The sequence below is a fragment of the Nasonia vitripennis genome, assembly GCF_009193385.2.
Source record: "Nasonia vitripennis strain AsymCx chromosome 2 unlocalized genomic scaffold, Nvit_psr_1.1 chr2_random0007, whole genome shotgun sequence".
Lineage (NCBI taxonomy): Eukaryota > Metazoa > Arthropoda > Insecta > Hymenoptera > Pteromalidae > Nasonia > Nasonia vitripennis.
Window position 1 is genome coordinate 2,563,437 of NW_022279614.1, and position 26,623 is coordinate 2,590,059.

At 34.9% G+C, this 26,623-nt stretch overlaps 2 protein-coding genes across 6 annotated transcripts in view; one reads left to right on the forward strand and one right to left on the reverse strand.

Annotated features, from left to right (window-relative positions):
- LOC100116824 (importin-11) overlaps positions 1-26,623 on the forward strand; it is a 337,441-nt gene that overhangs the window by 203,982 nt on the left and 106,836 nt on the right. The window lies entirely within an intron of this gene.
- Positions 17,526-25,200, reverse strand: LOC116416482. Its single transcript, XM_031925211.1, has 2 exons — positions 25,081-25,200; positions 17,526-19,767 (listed from the first exon to the last, which is right to left on the reverse strand). Exon 2 carries the CDS (start codon positions 19,763-19,765, stop codon positions 17,996-17,998), a length of 1,770 nt encoding a protein of 589 aa, XP_031781071.1. The 5' UTR covers positions 19,766-19,767; positions 25,081-25,200; the 3' UTR covers positions 17,526-17,995.

Consider the following 26,623-nt stretch of genomic DNA (forward strand, 5'->3'; position numbering starts at 1 on the left):
ATCAAATTTTTTCACTCATACTCACTATATATATTGAATATACTATATTGTACATTACGCCTAGCCTAAATTTTTTAAAAAACCTTATATTACATGTCATACTTGCTTGAATCAACTTTATCACAAAAAAATCCATATATTACATGTCATACTTGCTTGAATCAACTTTTTTCACTCACACTCACTGTATAGACATTGAATATACTTTATTCTACATTACGCCTAGCCTATATTAAAAAAAAACATATATTACATGTCATACTTGCTTGAATCAATTTTTTTCACTAAAAACCTTATATTACATGTCATCCTCCCTCGAATCAACTTTTTTCACTCATACTCACTATATATATTGAAAATACTTTATTCTACATTACGCCTAGCCTAAATTAAAAAAAAACATATATTACGTGTCATACTTGCTTGAATCAACTTTTTTCACTCACACTCACTATATACACATTGAATATACTATATTCTACACTACGCCTAGCCTAAATTTTTTAAATACGTTATATTACGTGTCATCCTCCCTCGAATCAACTTTTTTCACTCATACTCACTATATATATTTTGGAAATACTTTATTCTACATTACGCCTAGCCTATATTAAATAAAAAACATATATTACGTGTCATACTTGCTTGAATCAACTTTTTTCACTAAAAACCTTATATTACATGTCATCCTCCCTCGAATCAACTTTTTTCACTCATACTCACTATATATATTGAAAATACTTTATTCTACATTACGCAAGCCTAAATTTAAAAAAACATATATTACATTTCATACTTGCTTGAATCAACTTTATCACAAAAAAAACATTATATTCCATGTCATGCTCACTCGAATCAACTTTTTTCACTCATACTCACTATATATATTGAAAATACTTTATTCTACATTACGCCTAGCCTAAATTAAAAAAAAACATATATTACGTGTCATACTTGCTTGAATCAACTTTTTTCACTCACACTCACTATATACACTTTGAATATACTTTATTCTACATTACGCCTAGCCTAAGTCTAAAAAAAAATCATATATTCCATGTCATACTTGCTTGAATCAACTTTTTTCACTCACACTCACTATATGCACATTGAAAATACTTTATTCTACATTACGCAAGCCTAAATTTAAAAAAACATATATTACATTTCATACTTGCTTGAATCAACTTTATCACAAAAAAACATTATATTCCATGTCATGCTCACTCGAATCAACTTTTTTCACTCATACTCACTATATATATTGAAAATACTTTATTCTACATTACGCCTAGCCTAAATTAAAAAAAACATATATTACGTGTCATACTTGCTTGAATTAACTTTTTTCACTCACACTCACTATATACACTTTGAATATACTTTATTCTACATTACGCCTAGCCTAAATTAAAAAAAAATCATATATTCCATGTCATACTTGCTTGAATCAACTTTTTTCACTCACACTCACTATATGCACATTGAAAATACTATATTCTACACTACGCCTAGCCTAAATTTTTTAATAAACGTTATATTCCATGTCATGCTCCCTCGAATCAACTTTTTTCACTCATACTCACTATATATATTGGAAAATACTTTATTCTACATTACGCCTAGCCTAAATTAAAAAAAAAAACATATATTACGTGTCATACTTGCTTGAATCAATTTTTTCACTAAAAACCTTATATTACATGTCATCCTCCTCGAATCAACTTTTTCACTCATACTCACTATATATATTGAAAATACTTTATTCTACATTACGCCTAGCCTAAATTAAAAAAAAACATATATTACGTGTCATACTTGCTTGAATCAACTTTTTTCACTCCACCACTCACTATATACACATTTGAATATACTTTATTCTACATTACGCCTAGCCTAAATTAAAAAAAAACATATATTCCATGTCATACTTGCTTGAATCTACTTTTTTCACAAAAAATCTTATATTACATGTCATACTCTCTCGAATTAACTTTTTTCACTCACACTCACTATATATTTTGAATATACTTTATTCTACATTACCCCTAGCCTAAGTTTAAAAAAAACCATATATTCCATGTCATGCTCCCTCGAATCAAATTTTTTCACTCATACTCACTATATATATTGAATATACTATATTGTACATTACGCCTAGCCTAAATTTTTTAAAAAACCTTATATTACATGTCATACTTGCTTGAATCAACTTTATCACAAAAAAATCCATATATTACATGTCATACTTGCTTGAATCAACTTTTTTCACTCACACTCACTGTATAGACATTGAATATACTTTATTCTACATTACGCCTAGCCTATATTAAAAAAAAAACATATATTACATGTCATACTTGCTTGAATCAATTTTTTTCACTAAAAACCTTATATTACATGTCATCCTCCCTCGAATCAACTTTTTTCACTCATACTCACTATATATATTGAAAATACTTTATTCTACATTACGCCTAGCCTAAATTAAAAAAAAACATATATTACGTGTCATACTTGCTTGAATCAACTTTTTTCACTCACACTCACTATATACACTTTGAATATACTTTATTCTACATTACGCCTAGCCTAAATTAAAAAAAAATCATATATTCCATGTCATACTTGCTTGAATCTACTTTTTTCACAAAAAATCTTATATTACATGTCATACTCTCTCGAATTAACTTTTTTCACTCACACTCACTATATATTTTGAATATACTTTATTCTACATTACGCCTAACCTAAGTTTAAAAAAAAACATATATTCCAAGTCATGCTCCCTCGAATCAACTTTTTTCACTCATACTCATTATATATATTGAAAATACTTTATTCTACATTAGGCATAGCCTAAATTAAAAAAAACATATATTACGTGTCATACTTGCTTGAATCAACTTTTTTCACTAAAAACCTTATATTACATGTCATACACACTCGAATCAACTTTTTTCACTCATACTCACTATATATATATATATATATATATATATATATATATATATATATATATTGAAAATACTTTATTCTACATTACGCCTAGCCTATATTAAAAAAAAAACATATATTACGTGTCATACTTGCTTGAATCAACTTTTTTCACTAAAAACCTTATATTACATGTCATCCTCCCTCGAATCAACTTTTTTCACTCATACTCACTATATATATTTTGAAAATACTTTATTCTACATTACGCCTAGCCTAAATTAAAAAAAACATATATTACGTGTCATACTTGCTTGAATCAACTTTTTTCACTCACACTCACTATATAGACTTTGAATATACTTTATTCTACATTACGCCTAGCCTAAGTTTAAAAAAAACATATATTACGTGTCATACTTGCTTGAATCAACTTTTTTCACTCACACTCACTATATGCACATTGAAAATACTATATTCTACACTACGCCTAGCCTAAATTTTTTAATAAACGTTATATTCCATGTCATGCTCCCTCGAATCAACTTTTTTCACTCATACTCACTATATATATTGAAAATACTTTATTCTACATTTCGCCTAGCCTAAATTAAAAAAAAAAAACATATATTACGTGTCATACTTGCTTGAATCAACTTTTTTCACTCACACTCACTATATACACATTGAATATACTATATTATTAAAAAAAACATATATTACGTGTCATACTTGCTTGAATCAACTTGTTTCACTCACACTCACTATATACACTTTGAATATACTTTATTCTACATTACGCCTAGCCTAAGTCTAAAAAAAAATCATATATTCCATGTCATACTTGCTTGAATCAACTTTTTTCACTCACACTCACTATATGCACATTGAAAATACTTTATTCTACATTACGCAAGCCTAAATTTAAAAAAACATATATTACATTTCATACTTGCTTGAATCAACTTTATCACAAAAAAAACATTATATTCCATGTCATGCTCACTCGAATCAACTTTTTTCACTCATACTCACTATATATATTGAAAATACTTTATTCTACATTACGCCTAGCCTAAATTAAAAAAAAACATATATTACGTGTCATACTTGCTTGAATTAACTTTTTTCACTCACACTCACTATATACACTTTGAATATACTTTATTCTACATTACGCCTAGCCTAAATTAAAAAAAAATCATATATTCCATGTCATACTTGCTTGAATCAACTTTTTTCACTCACACTCACTATATGCACATTGAAAATACTATATTCTACACTACGCCTAGCCTAAATTTTTTAATAAACGTTATATTCCATGTCATGCTCCCTCGAATCAACTTTTTTCACTCATACTCACTATATATATTGAAAATACTTTATTCTACATTTCGCCTAGCCTAAATTAAAAAAAAAACATATATTACGTGTCATACTTGCTTGAATCTACTTTTTTCACAAAAAATCTTATATTACATGTCATACTCTCTCGAATTAACTTTTTTCACTCACACTCACTATATATTTTGAATATACTTTATTCTACATTACGCCTTCCTAAATGAAAAAAAAACATATATTACGTGTCATACTTGCTTGAATCAACTTTTTTCACTCACACTCACTATATACACATTGAATATACTATATTCTACACTACGCCTAGCCTAAATTTTTTAAATACGTTATATTACGTGTCATCCTCCCTCGAATCAACTTTTTTCACTCATACTCACTATATATATTTTGGAAATACTTTATTCTACATTACGCCTAGCCTATATTAAAAAAAAAACATATATTACGTGTCATACTTGCTTGAATCAACTTTTTTCACTAAAAACCTTATATTACATGTCATCCTCCCTCGAATCAACTTTTTTCACTCATACTCACTATATATATTGAAAATACTTTATTCTACATTACGCAAGCCTAAATTTAAAAAAACATATATTACATTTCATACTTGCTTGAATCAACTTTATCACAAAAAAAACATTATATTCCATGTCATGCTCACTCGAATCAACTTTTTTCACTCATACTCACTATATATATTGAAAATACTTTATTCTACATTACGCCTAGCCTAAATTAAAAAAAAACATATATTACGTGTCATACTTGCTTGAATCAACTTTTTTCACTCACACTCACTATATACACTTTGAATATACTTTATTCTACATTACGCCTAGCCTAAGTCTAAAAAAAAATCATATATTCCATGTCATACTTGCTTGAATCAACTTTTTTCACTCACACTCACTATATGCACATTGAAAATACTTTATTCTACATTACGCAAGCCTAAATTTAAAAAAACATATATTACATTTCATACTTGCTTGAATCAACTTTATCACAAAAAAAACATTATATTCCATGTCATGCTCACTCGAATCAACTTTTTTCACTCATACTCACTATATATATTGAAAATACTTTATTCTACATTACGCCTAGCCTAAATTAAAAAAAAACATATATTACGTGTCATACTTGCTTGAATTAACTTTTTTCACTCACACTCACTATATACACTTTGAATATACTTTATTCTACATTACGCCTAGCCTAAATTAAAAAAAAATCATATATTCCATGTCATACTTGCTTGAATCAACTTTTTTCACTCACACTCACTATATGCACATTGAAAATACTATATTCTACACTACGCCTAGCCTAAATTTTTTAATAAACGTTATATTCCATGTCATGCTCCCTCGAATCAACTTTTTTCACTCATACTCACTATATATATTGAAAATACTTTATTCTACATTTCGCCTAGCCTAAATTAAAAAAAAAACATATATTACGTGTCATACTTGCTTGAATCTACTTTTTTCACAAAAAATCTTATATTACATGTCATACTCTCTCGAATTAACTTTTTTCACTCACACTCACTATATATTTTGAATATACTTTATTCTACATTACGCCTATCCTAAATGAAAAAAAAACATATATTACGTGTCATACTTGCTTGAATCAACTTTTTTCACTCACACTCACTATATACACATTGAATATACTATATTCTACACTACGCCTAGCCTAAATTTTTTAAATACGTTATATTACGTGTCATACTTGCTTGAATCAACTTTTTTCACTCATACTCACTATATATATTTTGGAAATACTTTATTCTACATTACGCCTAGCCTATATTAAAAAAAAAACATATATTACGTGTCATACTTGCTTGAATCAACTTTTTTCACTAAAAACCTTATATTACATGTCATCCTCCCTCGAATCAACTTTTTTCACTCATACTCACTATATATATTTTGAAAATACTTTATTCTACATTACGCCTAGCCTATATTAAAAAAAAAAAACATATATTACATGTCATACTTGCTTGAATCAATTTTTTTCACTAAAAACCTTATATTACATGTCATCCTCCCTCGAATCAACTTTTTTCACTTATACTCACTATATATATTTTGAAAATACTTTATTCTACATTACGCCTAGCCTAAATTAAAAAAAACATATATTACATGTTATACTTGCTTGAATCAACTTTTTTCACTAAAAACCTTATATTACATGTCATCCTCCCTCGAATCAACTTTTTTCACTCATACTCACTATATATATTTTGAAAATACTTTATTCTACATTACGCCTAGCCTATATTAAAAAAAAAAAACATATATTACGTGTCATACTTGCTTGAATCAATTTTTTTCACTAAAAACCTTATATTACATGTCATCCTCCCTCGAATCAACTTTTTTCACTCATACTCACTATATATATTGAAAATACTTTATTCTACATTACGCCTAGCCTAAATTAAAAAAAACATATATTACGTGTCATACTTGCTTGAATTAATTTTTTTCACTCACACTCACTATATACACTTTGAATATACTTTATTCTACATTACGCCTAGCCTAAATTAAAAATAAAAACATATATTACGTGTCATACTTGCTTGAATCAACTTTTTTCACTCACACTCACTATATACACATTGAATATACTATATTCTACACTACGCCTAGCCTAAATTTTTTAAAAAACGTTATATTACGTGTCATACTTGCTTGAATCAACTTTTTTCACTAAAAACCTTATATTACATGTCATACTTGCTTGAATCAACTTTTTTCACTCACACTCACTATATGCCCATTGAAAATACTTTATTCTACATTAGGCCTAGCCTAATTTAAAAAAAAAACATATATTACGTGTCATACTTGCTTGAATCAACTTTTTTCACTCACACTCACTATATACACATTGAATATACTATATTCTACACTACGCCTAGCCTAAATTTTTTAAAAAACGTTATATTACGTGTCATACTTGCTTGAATCAACTTTTTTCACTAAAAACCTTATATTACATGTCATACTTGCTTGAATCAACTTTTTTCACTCACACTCACTATATGCCCATTGAAAATAGTTTATTCTACATTAGGCCTAGCCTAATTTAAAAAAAAACATATATTACGTGTCATACTTGCTTGAATCAACTATTTTCACTCACACTCACTATATACACTTTGAATATACTTTATTCTACATTACGCCTAGCCTAAATTAAAAAAAATCATATATTCCATGTCATACTTGCTTGAATCAACTTTTTTCACTCACACTCACTATATGCACATTGAAAATACTTTATTCTACATTACGCCTAGCCTAAATTTAAAAAAACATATATTACATGTCATACTTGCTTGAAGCAACTTTATCACAAAAAAAACTTATATTACATGTCATACTCTCTCGAATTAACTTTTTTCACTCACACTCACTATATATTTTGAATATACTTTATTCTACATTACGCCTAGCCTAAATTAAAAAAAAAACATATATTACGTGTCATACTTGCTTGAATCAACTTTTTTCACTCACACTCACTGTATACACATTGAATATACTATATTCTACATTACGCCTAGCCTAAATTAAAAAAACAAACATATATTACGTGTCATACTTGCTTGAATCAACTTTTTTCACTAAAAACCTTATATTACATGTCATCCTCCCTCGAATCAACTTTTTTCACTCATACTCACTATATATATTTTGAAAATACTTTATTCTACATTACGCCTAGCCTAAATTAAAAAAAAACATATATTACATGTCATACTTGCTTGAATCAACTTTATCACAAAAAAAACATTATATTCCATGTCATGCTCACTCGAATCAACTTTTTTCACTCAAACTCACTATTTATATTGAATATACTTTATTCTACACTACGCCTAGCCTAAGTTTAAAAAAAAACCATATATTCCATGTCATGCTCCCTCGAATCAATTTTTTTACTCATACTCACTATCTATATTGAAAATACTTTATTCTATATTACGCCTAGCCTAAATTAAAAAAAAAACATATATTACGTGTCATACTTGCTTGAATCAACTTTTTTCACTCACACTCACTATATACACTTTGAATATACTTTATTCTACATTACGCCTAGCCTAAATTAAAAAAAAATCCATATATTACATGTCATACTTGCTTGAATCAACTTTTTTCACTCACACTCACTGTATAGACATTGAATATACTATATTCTAGATTACGCCTTGCATAAATAAAAAAAAAGACCTTATATTACTTGACATACTCTCTCGAATTAACTTTTTTCACTCACACTCACTATATATTTTGAATATACTATATTCTACACTACGCCTAGCCTAAGTTTAAAAAAACCATATATTCCATGTCATGCTCCCTCGAATCAACTTTTTTCACTCACACTCACTGTATAGACATTGAATATACTTTATTCTACATTACGCCTAGCCTATATTAAAAAAAAAACATATATTACATGTCATACTTGCTTGAATCAATTTTTTTCACTGAAAACCTTATATTACATGTCATCCTCCCTCGAATCAACTTTTTTCACTCATACTCACTATATATATTGAAAATACTTTATTCTACATTACGCCTAGCCTAAATTAAAAAAAAACATATATTACGTGTCATACTTGCTTGAATCAACTTTTTTCACTCACACTCACTATATACACTTTGAATATACTTTATTCTACATTACGCCTAGCCTAAATTAAAAAAAAATCATATATTCCATGTCATACTTGGTTGAATCTACTTTTTTCACAAAAAATCTTATATTACATGTCATACTCTCTCGAATTAACTTTTTTCACTCACACTCACTATATATTTTGAATATACTTTATTCTACATTACGCCTAACCTAAGTTTAAAAAAAACCATATATTCCAAGTCATGCTCCCTCGAATCAACTTTTTTCACTCATACTCATTATATATATTGAAAATACTTTATTCTACAGTAGGCATAGCCTAAATTAAAAAAAAACATATATTACGTGTCATACTTGCTTGAATCAACTTTTTTCACTAAAAACCTTATATTACATGTCATACACACTCGAATCAACTTTTTTCACTCATACTCACTATATATATATATATTGAAAATACTTTATTCTACATTACGCCTAGCCTATATTAAAAAAAAAACATATATTACGTGTCATACTTGCTTGAATCAACTTTTTTCACTAAAAACCTTATATTACATGTCATCCTCCCTCGAATCAACTTTTTTCACTCATACTCACTATATATATTTTGAAAATACTTTATTCTACATTACGCCTAGCCTAAATTAAAAAAAAACATATATTACGTGTCATACTTGCTTGAATCAACTTTTTTCACTCACACTCACTATATACACTTTGAATATACTTTATTCTACATTACGCCTAGCCTAAGTTTAAAAAAAACATATATTACGTGTCATACTTGCTTGAATCAACTTTTTTCACTCACACTCACTATATGCACATTGAAAATACTATATTCTACACTACGCCTAGCCTAAATTTTTTAATAAACGTTATATTCCATGTCATGCTCCCTCGAATCAACTTTTTTCACTCATACTCACTATATATATTGAAAATACTTTATTCTACATTTCGCCTAGCCTAAATTAAAAAAAAAACATATATTACGTGTCATACTTGCTTGAATCAACTTTTTTCACTCACACTCACTATATACACATTGAATATACTATATTATTAAAAAAAACATATATTACGTGTCATACTTGCTTGAATCAACTTGTTTCACTCACACTCACTATATACACTTTGAATATACTTTATTCTACATTACGCCTAGCCTAAGTCTAAAAAAAAATCATATATTCCATGTCATACTTGCTTGAATCAACTTTTTTCACTCACACTCACTATATGCACATTGAAAATACTTTATTCTACATTACGCAAGCCTAAATTTAAAAAAACATATATTACATTTCATACTTGCTTGAATCAACTTTATCACAAAAAAAACATTATATTCCATGTCATGCTCACTCGAATCAACTTTTTTCACTCATACTCACTATATATATTGAAAATACTTTATTCTACATTACGCCTAGCCTAAATTAAAAAAAAACATATATTACGTGTCATACTTGCTTGAATTAACTTTTTTCACTCACACTCACTATATACACTTTGAATATACTTTATTCTACATTACGCCTAGCCTAAATTAAAAAAAAATCATATATTCCATGTCATACTTGCTTGAATCAACTTTTTTCACTCACACTCACTATATGCACATTGAAAATACTATATTCTACACTACGCCTAGCCTAAATTTTTTAATAAACGTTATATTCCATGTCATGCTCCCTCGAATCAACTTTTTTCACTCATACTCACTATATATATTGAAAATACTTTATTCTACATTTCGCCTAGCCTAAATTAAAAAAAAAACATATATTACGTGTCATACTTGCTTGAATCTACTTTTTTCACAAAAAATCTTATATTACATGTCATACTCTCTCGAATTAACTTTTTTCACTCACACTCACTATATATTTTGAATATACTTTATTCTACATTACGCCTTCCTAAATGAAAAAAAAACATATATTACGTGTCATACTTGCTTGAATCAACTTTTTTCACTCACACTCACTATATACACATTGAATATACTATATTCTACACTACGCCTAGCCTAAATTTTTTAAATACGTTATATTACGTGTCATCCTCCCTCGAATCAACTTTTTTCACTCATACTCACTATATATATTTTGGAAATACTTTATTCTACATTACGCCTAGCCTATATTAAAAAAAAAACATATATTACGTGTCATACTTGCTTGAATCAACTTTTTTCACTAAAAACCTTATATTACATGTCATCCTCCCTCGAATCAACTTTTTTCACTCATACTCACTATATATATTGAAAATACTTTATTCTACATTACGCAAGCCTAAATTTAAAAAAACATATATTACATTTCATACTTGCTTGAATCAACTTTATCACAAAAAAAACATTATATTCCATGTCATGCTCACTCGAATCAACTTTTTTCACTCATACTCACTATATATATTGAAAATACTTTATTCTACATTACGCCTAGCCTAAATTAAAAAAAAACATATATTACGTGTCATACTTGCTTGAATCAACTTTTTTCACTCACACTCACTATATACACTTTGAATATACTTTATTCTACATTACGCCTAGCCTAAGTCTAAAAAAAAATCATATATTCCATGTCATACTTGCTTGAATCAACTTTTTTCACTCACACTCACTATATGCACATTGAAAATACTTTATTCTACATTACGCAAGCCTAAATTTAAAAAAACATATATTACATTTCATACTTGCTTGAATCAACTTTATCACAAAAAAAACATTATATTCCATGTCATGCTCACTCGAATCAACTTTTTTCACTCATACTCACTATATATATTGAAAATACTTTATTCTACATTACGCCTAGCCTAAATTAAAAAAAAACATATATTACGTGTCATACTTGCTTGAATTAACTTTTTTCACTCACACTCACTATATACACTTTGAATATACTTTATTCTACATTACGCCTAGCCTAAATTAAAAAAAAATCATATATTCCATGTCATACTTGCTTGAATCAACTTTTTTCACTCACACTCACTATATGCAAATTGAAAATACTATATTCTACACTACGCCTAGCCTAAATTTTTTAATAAACGTTATATTCCATGTCATGCTCCCTCGAATCAACTTTTTTCACTCATACTCACTATATATATTGAAAATACTTTATTCTACATTTCGCCTAGCCTAAATTAAAAAAAAAACATATATTACGTGTCATACTTGCTTGAATCTACTTTTTTCACAAAAAATCTTATATTACATGTCATACTCTCTCGAATTAACTTTTTTCACTCACACTCACTATATATTTTGAATATACTTTATTCTACATTACGCCTTCCTAAATGAAAAAAAAACATATATTACGTGTCATACTTGCTTGAATCAACTTTTTTCACTCACACTCACTATATACACATTGAATATACTATATTCTACACTACGCCTAGCCTAAATTTTTTAAATACGTTATATTACGTGTCATCCTCCCTCGAATCAACTTTTTTCACTCATACTCACTATATATATTTTGGAAATACTTTATTCTACATTACGCCTAGCCTATATTAAAAAAAAAACATATATTACGTGTCATACTTGCTTGAATCAACTTTTTTCACTAAAAACCTTATATTACATGTCATCCTCCCTCGAATCAACTTTTTTCACTCATACTCACTATATATATTGAAAATACTTTATTCTACATTACGCAAGCCTAAATTTAAAAAAACATATATTACATTTCATACTTGCTTGAATCAACTTTATCACAAAAAAAACATTATATTCCATGTCATGCTCACTCGAATCAACTTTTTTCACTCATACTCACTATATATATTGAAAATACTTTATTCTACATTACGCCTAGCCTAAATTAAAAAAAAACATATATTACGTGTCATACTTGCTTGAATCAACTTTTTTCACTCACACTCACTATATACACTTTGAATATACTTTATTCTACATTACGCCTAGCCTAAGTCTAAAAAAAAATCATATATTCCATGTCATACTTGCTTGAATCAACTTTTTTCACTCACACTCACTATATGCACATTGAAAATACTTTATTCTACATTACGCAAGCCTAAATTTAAAAAAACATATATTACATTTCATACTTGCTTGAATCAACTTTATCACAAAAAAAACATTATATTCCATGTCATGCTCACTCGAATCAACTTTTTTCACTCATACTCACTATATATATTGAAAATACTTTATTCTACATTACGCCTAGCCTAAATTAAAAAAAAACATATATTACGTGTCATACTTGCTTGAATTAACTTTTTTCACTCACACTCACTATATACACTTTGAATATACTTTATTCTACATTACGCCTAGCCTAAATTAAAAAAAAATCATATATTCCATGTCATACTTGCTTGAATCAACTTTTTTCACTCACACTCACTATATGCAAATTGAAAATACTATATTCTACACTACGCCTAGCCTAAATTTTTTAAATACGTTATATTACGTGTCATACTTGCTTGAATCAACTTTTTTCACTCATACTCACTATATATATTTTGGAAATACTTTATTCTACATTACGCCTAGCCTATATTAAAAAAAAAACATATATTACGTGTCATACTTGCTTGAATCAACTTTTTTCACTAAAAACCTTATATTACATGTCATCCTCCCTCGAATCAACTTTTTTCACTCATACTCACTATATATATTTTGAAAATACTTTATTCTACATTACGCCTAGCCTATATTAAAAAAAAAAAACATATATTACATGTCATACTTGCTTGAATCAATTTTTTTCACTAAAAACCTTATATTACATGTCATCCTCCCTCGAATCAACTTTTTTCACTTATACTCACTATATATATTTTGAAAATACTTTATTCTACATTACGCCTAGCCTAAATTAAAAAAAACATATATTACATGTTATACTTGCTTGAATCAACTTTTTTCACTAAAAACCTTATATTACATGTCATCCTCCCTCGAATCAACTTTTTTCACTCATACTCACTATATATATTTTGAAAATACTTTATTCTACATTACGCCTAGCCTATATTAAAAAAAAAAACATATATTACGTGTCATACTTGCTTGAATCAATTTTTTTCACTAAAAACCTTATATTACATGTCATCCTCCCTCGAATCAACTTTTTTCACTCATACTCACTATATATATTGAAAATACTTTATTCTACATTACGCCTAGCCTAAATTAAAAAAAAACATATATTACGTGTCATACTTGCTTGAATTAATTTTTTTCACTCACACTCACTATATACACTTTGAATATACTTTATTCTACATTACGCCTAGCCTAAATTAAAAATAAAAACATATATTACGTGTCATACTTGCTTGAATCAACTTTTTTCACTCACACTCACTATATACACATTGAATATACTATATTCTACACTACGCCTAGCCTAAATTTTTTAAAAAACGTTATATTACGTGTCATACTTGCTTGAATCAACTTTTTTCACTAAAAACCTTATATTACATGTCATACTTGCTTGAATCAACTTTTTTCACTCACACTCACTATATGCCCATTGAAAATACTTTATTCTACATTAGGCCTAGCCTAATTTAAAAAAAAAACATATATTACGTGTCATACTTGCTTGAATCAACTTTTTTCACTCACACTCACTATATACACATTGAATATACTATATTCTACACTACGCCTAGCCTAAATTTTTTAAAAAACGTTATATTACGTGTCATACTTGCTTGAATCAACTTTTTTCACTAAAAACCTTATATTACATGTCATACTTGCTTGAATCAACTTTTTTCACTCACACTCACTATATGCCCATTGAAAATAGTTTATTCTACATTAGGCCTAGCCTAATTTAAAAAAAAACATATATTACGTGTCATACTTGCTTGAATCAACTATTTTCACTCACACTCACTATATACACTTTGAATATACTTTATTCTACATTACGCCTAGCCTAAATTAAAAAAAAATCATATATTCCATGTCATACTTGCTTGAATCAACTTTTTTCACTCACACTCACTATATGCACATTGAAAATACTTTATTCTACATTACGCCTAGCCTAAATTTAAAAAAACATATATTACATGTCATACTTGCTTGAAGCAACTTTATCACAAAAAAAAACTTATATTACATGTCATACTCTCTCGAATTAACTTTTTTCACTCACACTCACTATATATTTTGAATATACTTTATTCTACATTACGCCTAGCCTAAATTAAAAAAAAAACATATATTACGTGTCATACTTGCTTGAATCAACTTTTTTCACTCACACTCACTGTATACACATTGAATATACTATATTCTACATTACGCCTAGCCTAAATTAAAAAAACAAACATATATTACGTGTCATACTTGCTTGAATCAACTTTTTTCACTAAAAACCTTATATTACATGTCATCCTCCCTCGAATCAACTTTTTTCACTCATACTCACTATATATATTTTGAAAATACTTTATTCTACATTACGCCTAGCCTAAATTAAAAAAAACATATATTACATGTCATACTTGCTTGAATCAACTTTATCACAAAAAAAACATTATATTCCATGTCATGCTCACTCGAATCAACTTTTTTCACTCAAACTCACTATTTATATTGAATATACTTTATTCTACACTACGCCTAGCCTAAGTTTAAAAAAAAACCATATATTCCATGTCATGCTCCCTCGAATCAATTTTTTTACTCATACTCACTATCTATATTGAAAATACTTTATTCTATATTACGCCTAGCCTAAATTAAAAAAAAAACATATATTACGTGTCATACTTGCTTGAATCAACTTTTTTCACTCACACTCACTATATACACTTTGAATATACTTTATTCTACATTACGCCTAGCCTAAATTAAAAAAAAATCCATATATTACATGTCATACTTGCTTGAATCAACTTTTTTCACTCACACTCACTGTATAGACATTGAATATACTATATTCTAGATTACGCCTTGCATAAATAAAAAAAAAGACCTTATATTACTTGACATACTCTCTCGAATTAACTTTTTTCACTCACACTCACTATATATTTTGAATATACTATATTCTACACTACGCCTAGCCTAAGTTTAAAAAAACCATATATTCCATGTCATGCTCCCTCGAATCAACTTTTTTCACTCATACTCATTATATATATTGAACATACTTTATTCTACATTAGGCCTAGCCTAAATTAAAAAAACAAACTTATATTACATGTCATACTTGCTTGAATGAACTTTTTTCACTCAAACTCACAATATATATTGAATATACTATATGCTACATTACGCCTAGCCTAAATTAAAAAAAAATCCATATATTACATGTCATACTTGCTTGAATCAACTTTTTTCACTCACACTCACTGTATAGACATTGAATATACTATATTCTAGATTACGCCTTGCATAAATAAAAAAAAAGACCTTATATTACTTGACATACTCTCTCGAATCACCTTTTTTCACTCACACTCATTATATATATTGAATATACTATATTCTACATTACGCCTAGCCTACATTTTTTAAAAAACCTTATATTATATGTCATACTTGCTTGAATCAACTTTTTTCACTCACACTCACTATATATATATTGAATATACTATATTCTACACTACGCCTAGCCTAAAATTTTAAACGATTTCGTCGAGTGGTTTTCTAGTAAAAAGCTAAAATGTAAAAATCGTTTTCTTGAAAATTGCGCGAGCGCCCTATCTAATGAATAGCCTGTTGGGTTAGGTTAGGTTGGTTAAGTAAAGAAAATCTATAGCAGTGTTCGTATTCTATAATAAAAAAACAGAGGGGTCTGCAATTTTTTGGACAATGAACCATCCAAAACTGATATATTAAATTATGTATCAAAAACCGCCCCATACATTAGCATGCAGATATACTTTATATTAAAACAATATTTTATTTATTGGACGTATAAATTTATTTGGAGGAAGCTACGTGCCAATGTATTGGCATCGGTTTTTTAATTTCGAATCATTAGGATCAATTTTGTCTAAAAATTTCTGTCATTCAATCACTTTCACAAATAAATTGTTTTGGTATTTCTCTTATATTATTTTGTAATTCATATTTAGTCATATTTTTGTTTTCACCTATAGCAAGTAACCAATTTTTAAATTTATTATCTGGATTTTGTAATCGTAGATTCTCACTTGAAGATAGTCTTGAAAATTTTGACAATTAAGAACTCCTTTTTACGCAGGTTTCAAGGATTTTTGTTCTGTTTCTATGCCGTACTATAGGCAGGGTTTGTCTAAAGTCGCCAGATGTTACAATAACTTTTCCTGCAAAAGAAAGGTCATTTTTACATGTATCACAAAAACATTTATTAATTGCTTCTAAAGCATGTTTTGAAACCATTGATATTTCATTCTAAATTATAGTTTTTATATTTTTAATATGTTCACCATATTAAAAAATAATGTTCACCATATTTTGAATTAGGACCAATATTACACGTTGTTTGTTCATTAATATATGTAGGACGAAGTGGATAGTGGACAAAGAAGATGCCTCGCCTACGTGTAACAAGTACTTTATTTCAGTGCCTCTCCAGACGTCTGACCGTGTGCGTGGTCAGTGCAGGACTGAGCGGCGGCGACGGCGCTCGCTCGCTCGCAGCATGGCTGCTCTCTCTCTCTCTCTCTCTCTCTCTCTCTCTCTCTCTCTCTCTCTCTCTCTCTCTCTCTCTCTCTCTCTCTCTCTCTCTCTCTCTCTCTCTCTCTGCAGCGGTACGTGCCGCCACCTATCCGTGTGGTACCTACAGTACTCCCCCCGCAAAAAAAATCTAGCGTCAGAGGCTGGAGGATGTTTACATGGATATTTTCCTTAGAGCTATTCGCTGGTGCGTGTGGTTCAACGCTTTACAAAATAATAGTCTATAAATAGGAACTGAGATCACAAGTGTTTGATCGTACAAGTATTTTCTTGTATTCGTAGTTGTACTTAAGTTTCCTTTGGTGTTTTGCTGATTTCGCACGTGTTGCTTGTTCGCGTAATTTGAACGTGGTTCGCCGCAAAGTAGTTGACGAGATTATTCGGAATTGCTATTTTGCAATTGGTGAGCTTAATGTAAAGCTGATCTCGAGAATGGAACAAGTCGCGAATGCAGAAGATGTCCATCGCTTTGGTTTTTTTCTTACCTAGTAAGTTTACTATTTCTATAGACTTGACTCTAGTCGGAATCAAGCTATACAACGTGCTAACTAGGTTTTCTCCGTAGTTAATTTTGATTGACAAGATTTGCTCACAGCTACTTAGAACTAAGACTTGATCGATATCTAATCCTAAAATATTTACATGTTGTACATTAGGCAGTTTGGAAAGCAAGGTGTTGGCATATTTTTGAAAGAAAGTGTTGTTCTCTAAATCGATGGATTTGATAGACTTCGACTCGTTCCAGATTAAGTCTGGGATCAAGTGAGTTCGGAAGGTTTTTGCAGCTGAGTAATTAAATTGAAACTTTTCCAACACGTTACTTCCCGAAATCGCTGCTACGCTTAAGTCTACGGTATGTTGGTTTCTGCTTTGACTGTCGGTGAATAGCAACTCTTCGAGTCGCTGGTTGCAGATTACAAAACTAAAAAGTTTGTCCATGGGGACTTTGTTGCACCCTACCATTCTTAATGTACGTAGATACGAGAAACAGTCTTTTGTTAGGAATTTAAGTGATAAGTGTAGATTGTTGTACAGGCTTAACGTGCTTAGTTTTTCTAATTCTAAGTTTTCTTCAGAGCCCCCGGGTGTTTTACCGAGAACAAGCTTGTGGACTGCGAAGTGATCTGCTAGGATTTTGATCGTTTCGCGAGTGATCGCAACCGCTGAGAGATCGACTAGGTGCATGCCTACTCGTCTCGTAGAGTTTTTACAACGATTTGCGCATGCTTTAAAAAACTTATTTACAAAGGGTGTCTCAAAGACGTTTGCGTTTGACGAAAAACTAATGCTACGAAAGGTAAATGTCGTTGCGTCTTCTAGCATTTGGTTTAGGCCATTCGGACCAGAATATCTAATGCTAGATGAGTCGAAAGGAATACCTAGGCGATGAAAAATCGAATTTTCATGACATGCTATATACAAGTTAAAAATGTCGTCCGCGCTAAGGTAATTCCACAGCGTAAGCACTGGGTCGCTTTGGTTGAATAAGCGAGTAAGGTTATCCGGTAGGATGGAAGTTTTCCGTTTGATCGCTTGTGCAGGTAGCAGCGCGTTTTGAGTGATAAACTGATCCGGTTTAGTCTTGATGTGTGACTGTTTGCCGTTGGGATCAGTGAAAACGAGTTCTTTTTTACAAGATTTAACCTGCATCGCGCCCGATGATGCGAGCGAGTTGCAGAGTACTGTCGCTACCGACCCGGATTTTTTTGTTTTAACGCTAACGATTTCGAAATCGGTACAACCTTGATCTAGTAGACATTTGTGAAGAGCTGTTTTGTTAACTCTATATCGGATGTCGCGTAAAAACAGTCGGAGCGCTGGCTCGTTGTTTACAAAAAGTTGCGGTAATTGAGGATCGTAGAGCACCGGGTGGCTAGAGGAGTTGTGATGTCTGGCCATGAGGAGATGCGTCTCCCGGCGGTCGAGTGTTGTTCGGAGATATGACTCGAAAAGTTCCAACTCCCGGTCTGCCGGGAAGCAGTCTGCTCGAGTTTGCTCGTCAGCTGAGGCGTTTCTATACGCCCTGAGCTGAGATCTCAATTCGCCTACTTTTTCCATGTCTAAACTGATCGGAATTTTTAGTTAATAGAGAGTCTATTATTGTGGGCACTACGTCTCCTCGCACATGAAGTTCGCTTCGCGTGACTGAATTTACTCAGTGTTTCTATTTCTCCTAAGAATGTTCGGAACAAACTTGGTGCGCTTAGGCGTCGGTTGTGTAGGAGGAATAGGTTGGATCGTTGGTTTTTTGTTGTGTTTTGGAGGGAGAGGAGCGAACCTGACGTGTTTGGGTGCGGGAGGTTGAGGTAGTGGTTGATCCGGTGGATCGACAGTAGGAGGGGTCGGAGGTGCAGGTTGATCTGCTGGATCTTCCGCAGGAAGCTGCACTGGCGCGGGAGCGTCCGCTGCGGGGCGAGTGCGAGCTCCGCTTGAAGGGGAAGGGATCCTGATTGGTTCAGGCGTGGTAACCTTAGTGCCGTCAGGATCTTCTTGAAGGATAAATGCTGGCTTCAACCGTTGCAGCGTTACTGTTTTCTGCGTGCCGTTGAAGTCTATGTTGAAAGTCTGGTTTTGCATGTTGCGGGAAATGACTTTGTGAGGGCCAGTGTAAGGCCGAGTCAATGCGGGCTTGATTGGTTTTTCTTGTAGCCAAACGTGGGAGCACGTTTCCATGCCTTGATGAAGGAATGGTTTAATTGCTGTTTTGTGGCTGACTGGCACTGGTCTCAGTTGGTGCATAAAGTCGCGAAATTCGTTGTAGAAAATGCGAACGTTTGGCTCTTCGCTGGTGAGAGGTGAGAAATCACCCGGGATTCTCACTGATTTTCCAAAAACTAAGTCGGCCGGACTGGCGTCTGTGTCTAGACGGATGCGTGTGCGCAGTCCCAGCATGACTGTTGGAAGTAGTCTGACCCATTCCTGGTTGTTTCCGTGGCACATGAGAGCTGTCTTGATGTCTCGGTGGAGGCGCTCCACCATGCCGTTGGAAGCAGGATGGTATGATGTTGTACGAATCCTGTTTACTCCGAGGATTGACAGGAGTTCGATGAACAATCTGGATTCAAACTGAGCACCTTGATCGGTGGTGATCGTTGTCGGTGCGCCATAACGACAGATCCAGTTGTCATAAAGGGCACGAGCTACCGATGCTGCAGTGGTGTCAGCAATTGGAATTGCCTCAGGCCATCTCGTATAGCGATCGATGATGGAGAGGAGATGAGTGTAGCCGTGGCTGTAGGCGAAAGGTCCTACGAGATCCAGGTGGATGTGATCGAATCTTGCATCTGGAGTGATGAAATGCTTGGGCAAAAATTTGTTGTGCTTTGTCACTTTGGATTGCTGACAAGCTAGGCACGTTTTGCACCAAGTGGCTATGTCGCGACTCATGTTAGGCCAGACGTACTGTTGGTGGATGAGTCGGGATGTGACTTTAACTCCAGGATGCGATTGTGAGTGGAAGTTGTCGAACACTTCTTTCCTCAGTTTCTTCGGGAGGTAAGGACGAATGACATCTTCGTGGATGTCGCAGTAAAACGCTGCGTGCTGGGAGCCCCATGTAAGCTTGCGAAGCTTCAGCGGATGGTTTGCATCGTTGAGGATCTCCTTCAGCAGATCGTCCTTTTCTTGCTCTTCGCTCAGCTGTTTCGCGTCGAACAGCGTCGGTAGCTTGAAGGCGTCTAAGTTTGCTAGGACTTTACGAACTTGTGTGTCGGCTAGCAGTTCGGGATCGCTCCAGTCAAAAATTGCAGGCGAAGTGAAAGCGTTGATTCGGGAGAGTGCATCCGCAACGACGTTCTCTTCTCCTGGGAGATAGTGTATCTCGGTGTTGAACTGGGCGATATATGATAATCTGCGAGCGCGAATGGCTGGCATCTTGTCAGAGTTCTGTTGAAGAGCGTAGATTAAAGGTTTATGATCTGTGTAGATTTTAAATTCTACGCCTTCGAGATAGTGGTGGAAATATCTGATGGCTTCGTAGATGGCCGTCAGCTCTCGGTCGTACGTAGCATACTTCTGTTGCGCAGGTTTGAACTTCTGCGAAAAGAAAGCTATCGGTTGCCAAGAGTCGCCTGGGCGTTGTTCGAGGGCTGCCCCCATTGCTGTGTCGGAAGCGTCGGTGATGAGGCGCAGCTCTGCGTTTTCGCATGGGAACGCAGTGAACGCTAAATTTATAAGGTCCTCTTTACATTTCTGGAAGGCTGCTTCAGCTTCTGGGGTCCATGGGACTGGACGTTTGTCCTTTTTCTTGGCACCTTTCAAGAATTCATTTAGCGGACGTTGCGTGTCGGCAGCGTGCGCGAGCAAACGTCTGTAGCTGTTCACAAGACCCAGGAATCTTCGTAGTTCCTCGATGGTCTGTGGCAAGGAGAATCCTTGAACCGCCTTGACTTTCTCTGGACTTGGCTTGAAGCCGTTTGGCGTGATAAGATGACCCAGGAAAACGAGTTCGGAGACGCCGAGACTGCATTTCTCGAGATTGACTTGCAGCTCGTACTCCTTTAGGCGATTAAGCACTATTTCGAGGTGCTTTTGGTGCTCTTCCTCTGTCGTGGAGGCAATAAGTATGTCGTCAATGTAGACGAATACGAAATCTAAATCTCCTAACGCTGAGTTGATGTAGCGTTGGAACGTCTGTGAAGCGTTTCGAAAGCCGAACGTCATCACTGGGAACTCGTAGAGTCCGAACGGAGTGATGATCGCTGTTTTGGGAATGTCCTCCCGGGCCACCGGTATCTGGTGGTAGGCTTGGCGTAAATCGAGCGCCGAGAAAATCTTTTTGCCGTGGCAAAAGGCCATGCAGTCGTGCATGTGCGGGACTGGATAACGGTCTGGCACTGTAGCCGTGTTTAGTTTTCGGTAGTCACCGCATGGATGCCATTCCCCGTTTTTCTTCATTACCATGTGTAATGGACTTGCCCATGAGCTGTCCGAGGGGCGACAGATGCCCAATTCGCACCATTTGCGAAACTCCTTTTTGGCTGCCTTGAGCTTGGCTGGAGATAACGGACGAGCTCTTTGCGAGGCAGGAGGACCTTTCGTTAGTATGTGATGAAATACGCCACGTTTCTTGGTTGATCTGAACTGATCAGGACCAAAAACTTCGGGATACTTGTTCACGATGTTGGCATACTTGTGGTTCGGTGCCATAAAAGAAATTTGCACGGGCTCTACTGATTTGATAAAGGCAGGAGCGTGCGTGAACTGATTGCCGTCTACCAGTCTCTTTAGCTTGAGATCTGGTAGGAGATGGTAATGTTTCAGGAGATTGGCTCCTATAATTGGGTGCGGGACATCGGTGATGGTAAAATTCCACGCGAGTTTGTATGGCAAGCCGACGTCCAGTTCGCGACGCGCGACGCCGTAGACGTTGATGGTTGTGCCGTTGACGGCGTAAAGCTTGAATTCAGTTGGCTTGCCTTGCCAGTTTGATGGCTTTGGGATTACCGAGATGTCTGCGCCCGTGTCTATCAGAAAGACTTCTTTCGATATTCGATCTCTTACGTGGAGACGTGTGGCTGCGTGTAACCGGCTGTCAGTCTCCACGACAGCAGGATTATTTAGTTTTCCTGGTCCTTGGAATTCTTAGGTTTTCTTACCTTATAGTCCTGACCCGGAGCGTGCTTCCAGGTGCAAGGAAGTTGGCAGTTCTTTGCCTCAGTGCCGAATTTGCGGTGGAAGAAGCAAAAGCTTTTATCATTTGAGAGTTTCGAGCTGGATTTCGATCTCGCCGGAGTGGAGTCTCGGTTTTTGGAATTTGAACGAGACTGGTTGCGTCGATTCTTGGTTTTTGAGCGGCTGGCGTGGTTGCTGTTGTGTGAGTTTTGGACAGCAGCAATCAGTTGATCGATCTTGTCGATGGGAGTGATGGCGGGCTGGCTGTCTGACTTCAGCGCGTTGATGTTGTGCGATTGTTGAAGCACATCAAAAGCCATGTCTGCACTCTTAATGAGTTCCGATTCTTCCTTGTAATTCCAGACCATTAGCTGAATCTGAGCTGGGAGACGGTTTCTCCAGAGAGATATTACAGTGTCTCTCGGTACCCTGTCCTGAGCGAGACTGATTAGTTCGGCGAGGAAGTCGGATGGTCTTTTGGAACCTATTTCTAGACCTTTGAATAGTCGGTCTAATTGTTGCTCCGGAGTTTCAGCATAACGGTCTGTTAAGATCTTCTTAATTTGCTGATATTTCTGCCCTCTTGTGAGGGTGTTCAGCTTGAATTGGATGTCGACATGGATGTCTTGTGTTAGATATCTCATGACGAAGTTAAATCTGGCTTCGTCTTCGTTGACGTTGTGTGCCAAAAATAAATCTTCTAATTGGCTGAACCAGCCCTGTGGGTTGTGTTTGTAGAAGTTCCAGAAAAGCAAATGCCTGGTACTTGAGAAGGCAGATGCGTAGTGCTGTTGGCCGAGATGAGGGTCTCCCTGCGAGAGATTCGGCAGGGGTAACCCGGTTCCCAAGTTTTCCGAGTTGGCAGCTTGTGACGGATGTGTGTCTGTGGATCCTGTTGGCCTCTTGCAGTCGTAATCTCGATGCTGTTGGACTAGAGCCAGGCGTTCCAGAAACGCGTTCAGTTTACAGTCCAGCTGCTGGTTGAGCCGTTCTGTTAGCTGTGCTAGGTCATCCGCAGTAGCGTAGTTGACTGCTGATGACTGCTGTTTGTTTAGCGGGCTGTGCTCTTTCCGCCGCGTTCCTGAGTTCTGGAGATGACTGTCGTTGGCCGATTCCGCAGTTGGGAAGTGTGTCTGTCTGCCATTTTCTCCACGGCCGAACCCACCCGCCGTCATGCTGGGCTGCTGGCCGAATAGAAAGATGCTGTCTGTGTCGTTGTGCTGGTTGAACGTCGGCACCGTGTTGGCTGAATGTGGAAACTCTGCATCTTCCATTGCGTTTGGAACGATCGGTCGCCTCGAGTGGTTGACGTTCATCGTGAAGGGAGAATTTGACGAAGAGACAGTCGTGAAAGTCGGAGTGAGCTGCAATGGCTCTGAACTCGTCGTCGTAAACGAGAAGGTTGGGCTTGATTGACTCTGACTCGTTGTAGTTGTTAGGGTTGTTTCTTCGTCTGCACTCGTATTTTTTGTTTTGATTGGGGAGTGCGTGAGTGTCATTTTCGGTTTCCTTGGTTTACGAGAGGAAAAGGGTATTTGAGGGATTTCTTTGCCCGACCTAAGCGTTAATCCCGGTTCGTGCTCATTCATGTGCGGCGAGACGCAGTGCCGTGCCTAACGAGATGTTGCAACAAGACGTACAAAATTATTATTTGACTAAAGTGTACTCGCAGGTACATATAGAGGCAAAGCAAAGTCTTGTTCAACCGCTAGCTAAAGTATTGCTGACGATCTTAAAATAAATTTAAAAGAGATTTTTACCTCGTTAGAAGGATGATGAGCGAAAGGTGCTGTTGGCTCTCGTGTGTGACGTCAGATATACTCTCCGAGGGGACTGCCGTCCGGGGAATGAGTACACTGGACTGTCGTGCACGGAAGTTGCGTAGCACTGGACAAAACAAAGCGATAATTAATTGTTTGTCCCGAGAAATGCGGTTCGTCAAATGACCGCGTAGTTGTAAAATAATGCGCGTGAAAAATCGTGCGTCGCACTGTACAAAAATAAAGCGAGGTTGCAACTATGTTTTGATAAGTCGAGCGCGCGACCGTTGCGCTGTACCGCGAACTGTTTACTCGACTCGCTCGCTGTTCTCGGAATCCGAGTCGGCGCCGCTCGCAAGATGGCCGCTCGGTGTTGTGTTTTTGTTCGCGCGCGCACTGAATTACCTGTAGATTTCGGTCTCGGGGATATCGCCTTGTGCGGCGCACGACACTCGACGAATCCGTTGACACTGCCGCTGAGGAGGTTCCGGATGGTCGTCGTCGGGAGATGCGCTGGTGTCGGTGGCCTCGTGCGAGGGACTTGGGTGAAGCGCCGTTGACCGGTGAAGCTGCTGAGATGAAAGGCTCCGGTGGCGGTGGCTTCACGCAGTGACCAAAGTCCCACGTCGATGGCTTCCACGTGGCACGACCTTGAGGTGTCGCAGTAGTGTGCGCCGGCGTGCCAGCACGCACACTTTGTTTAAGCTCAACGCTTGTCGTTGCGAGGCTCTATACGCGCCAGCGTGCCTGCACGCGTATAGAGTGAAATGGCGGCGGGTCGCTAGGACCTGTTGCCGCAGCTCGACACGTGTTGAGACGTGTGTCGAGGAGGCCGAGTTAGCCGAGGATTGTCCCTCTCGTGTGCACCGGCGTGCCAGCGTGCACCCGGAAGGTGGCGGAGTGCTGCGCGTTGGATGACGCAAGCACTGCCTGTCTTTGTCTGCCGTCGTGCAGCACAAAGACACCGCTGCTGGAGAAGCACAAAGCTGCGTGGTTCGCTGCTCCTGGAGATGTTCCAGTCGGGGTCACCAATGTAGGACGAAGTGAATAGTGGACAAAGAAGATGCCTCGCCTACGTGTAACAAGTACTTTATTTCAGTGCCTCTCCAGACGTCTGACCGTGTGCGTGGTCAGTGCAGAACTGAGCGGCGGCGACGGCGCTCGCTCGCTCGCAGCATGGCTGCTCTCTCTCTCTCTCTCTCTCTCTCTCTCTCTCTCTCTCTGCAGCGGTACGTGCCGCCACCTATCCGTGTGGTACCTACATATATAATGGTAATTTGAAAATACTATGGACAGTTTTTCCATTAATTAATAAATTAGCAGCAATACCAGTCCAGGCCATTGTAATGAACGGGACATTCATTGAAATTAAATATTCAATCATCACATTATGTAAATAACTTTTACTACTTCCGCGGAGACCATCGATAAAATAATATTTATTTCCTATACTGTTAATTGTAGCATTAATGATCAGATCATAATTTTCTTTTTGATTGGTAGACAAAGTATTAATTATTCTAAATTTTTACCATCTTCACAT

Coding starts and splice junctions, on each gene's coding strand:
- LOC116416482 (XM_031925211.1), bottom strand. CDS start 19,765: ATGGAAAAAGTAGGCGAATTGAGATCTCAGCTCAGGGCGTATAGAAAC.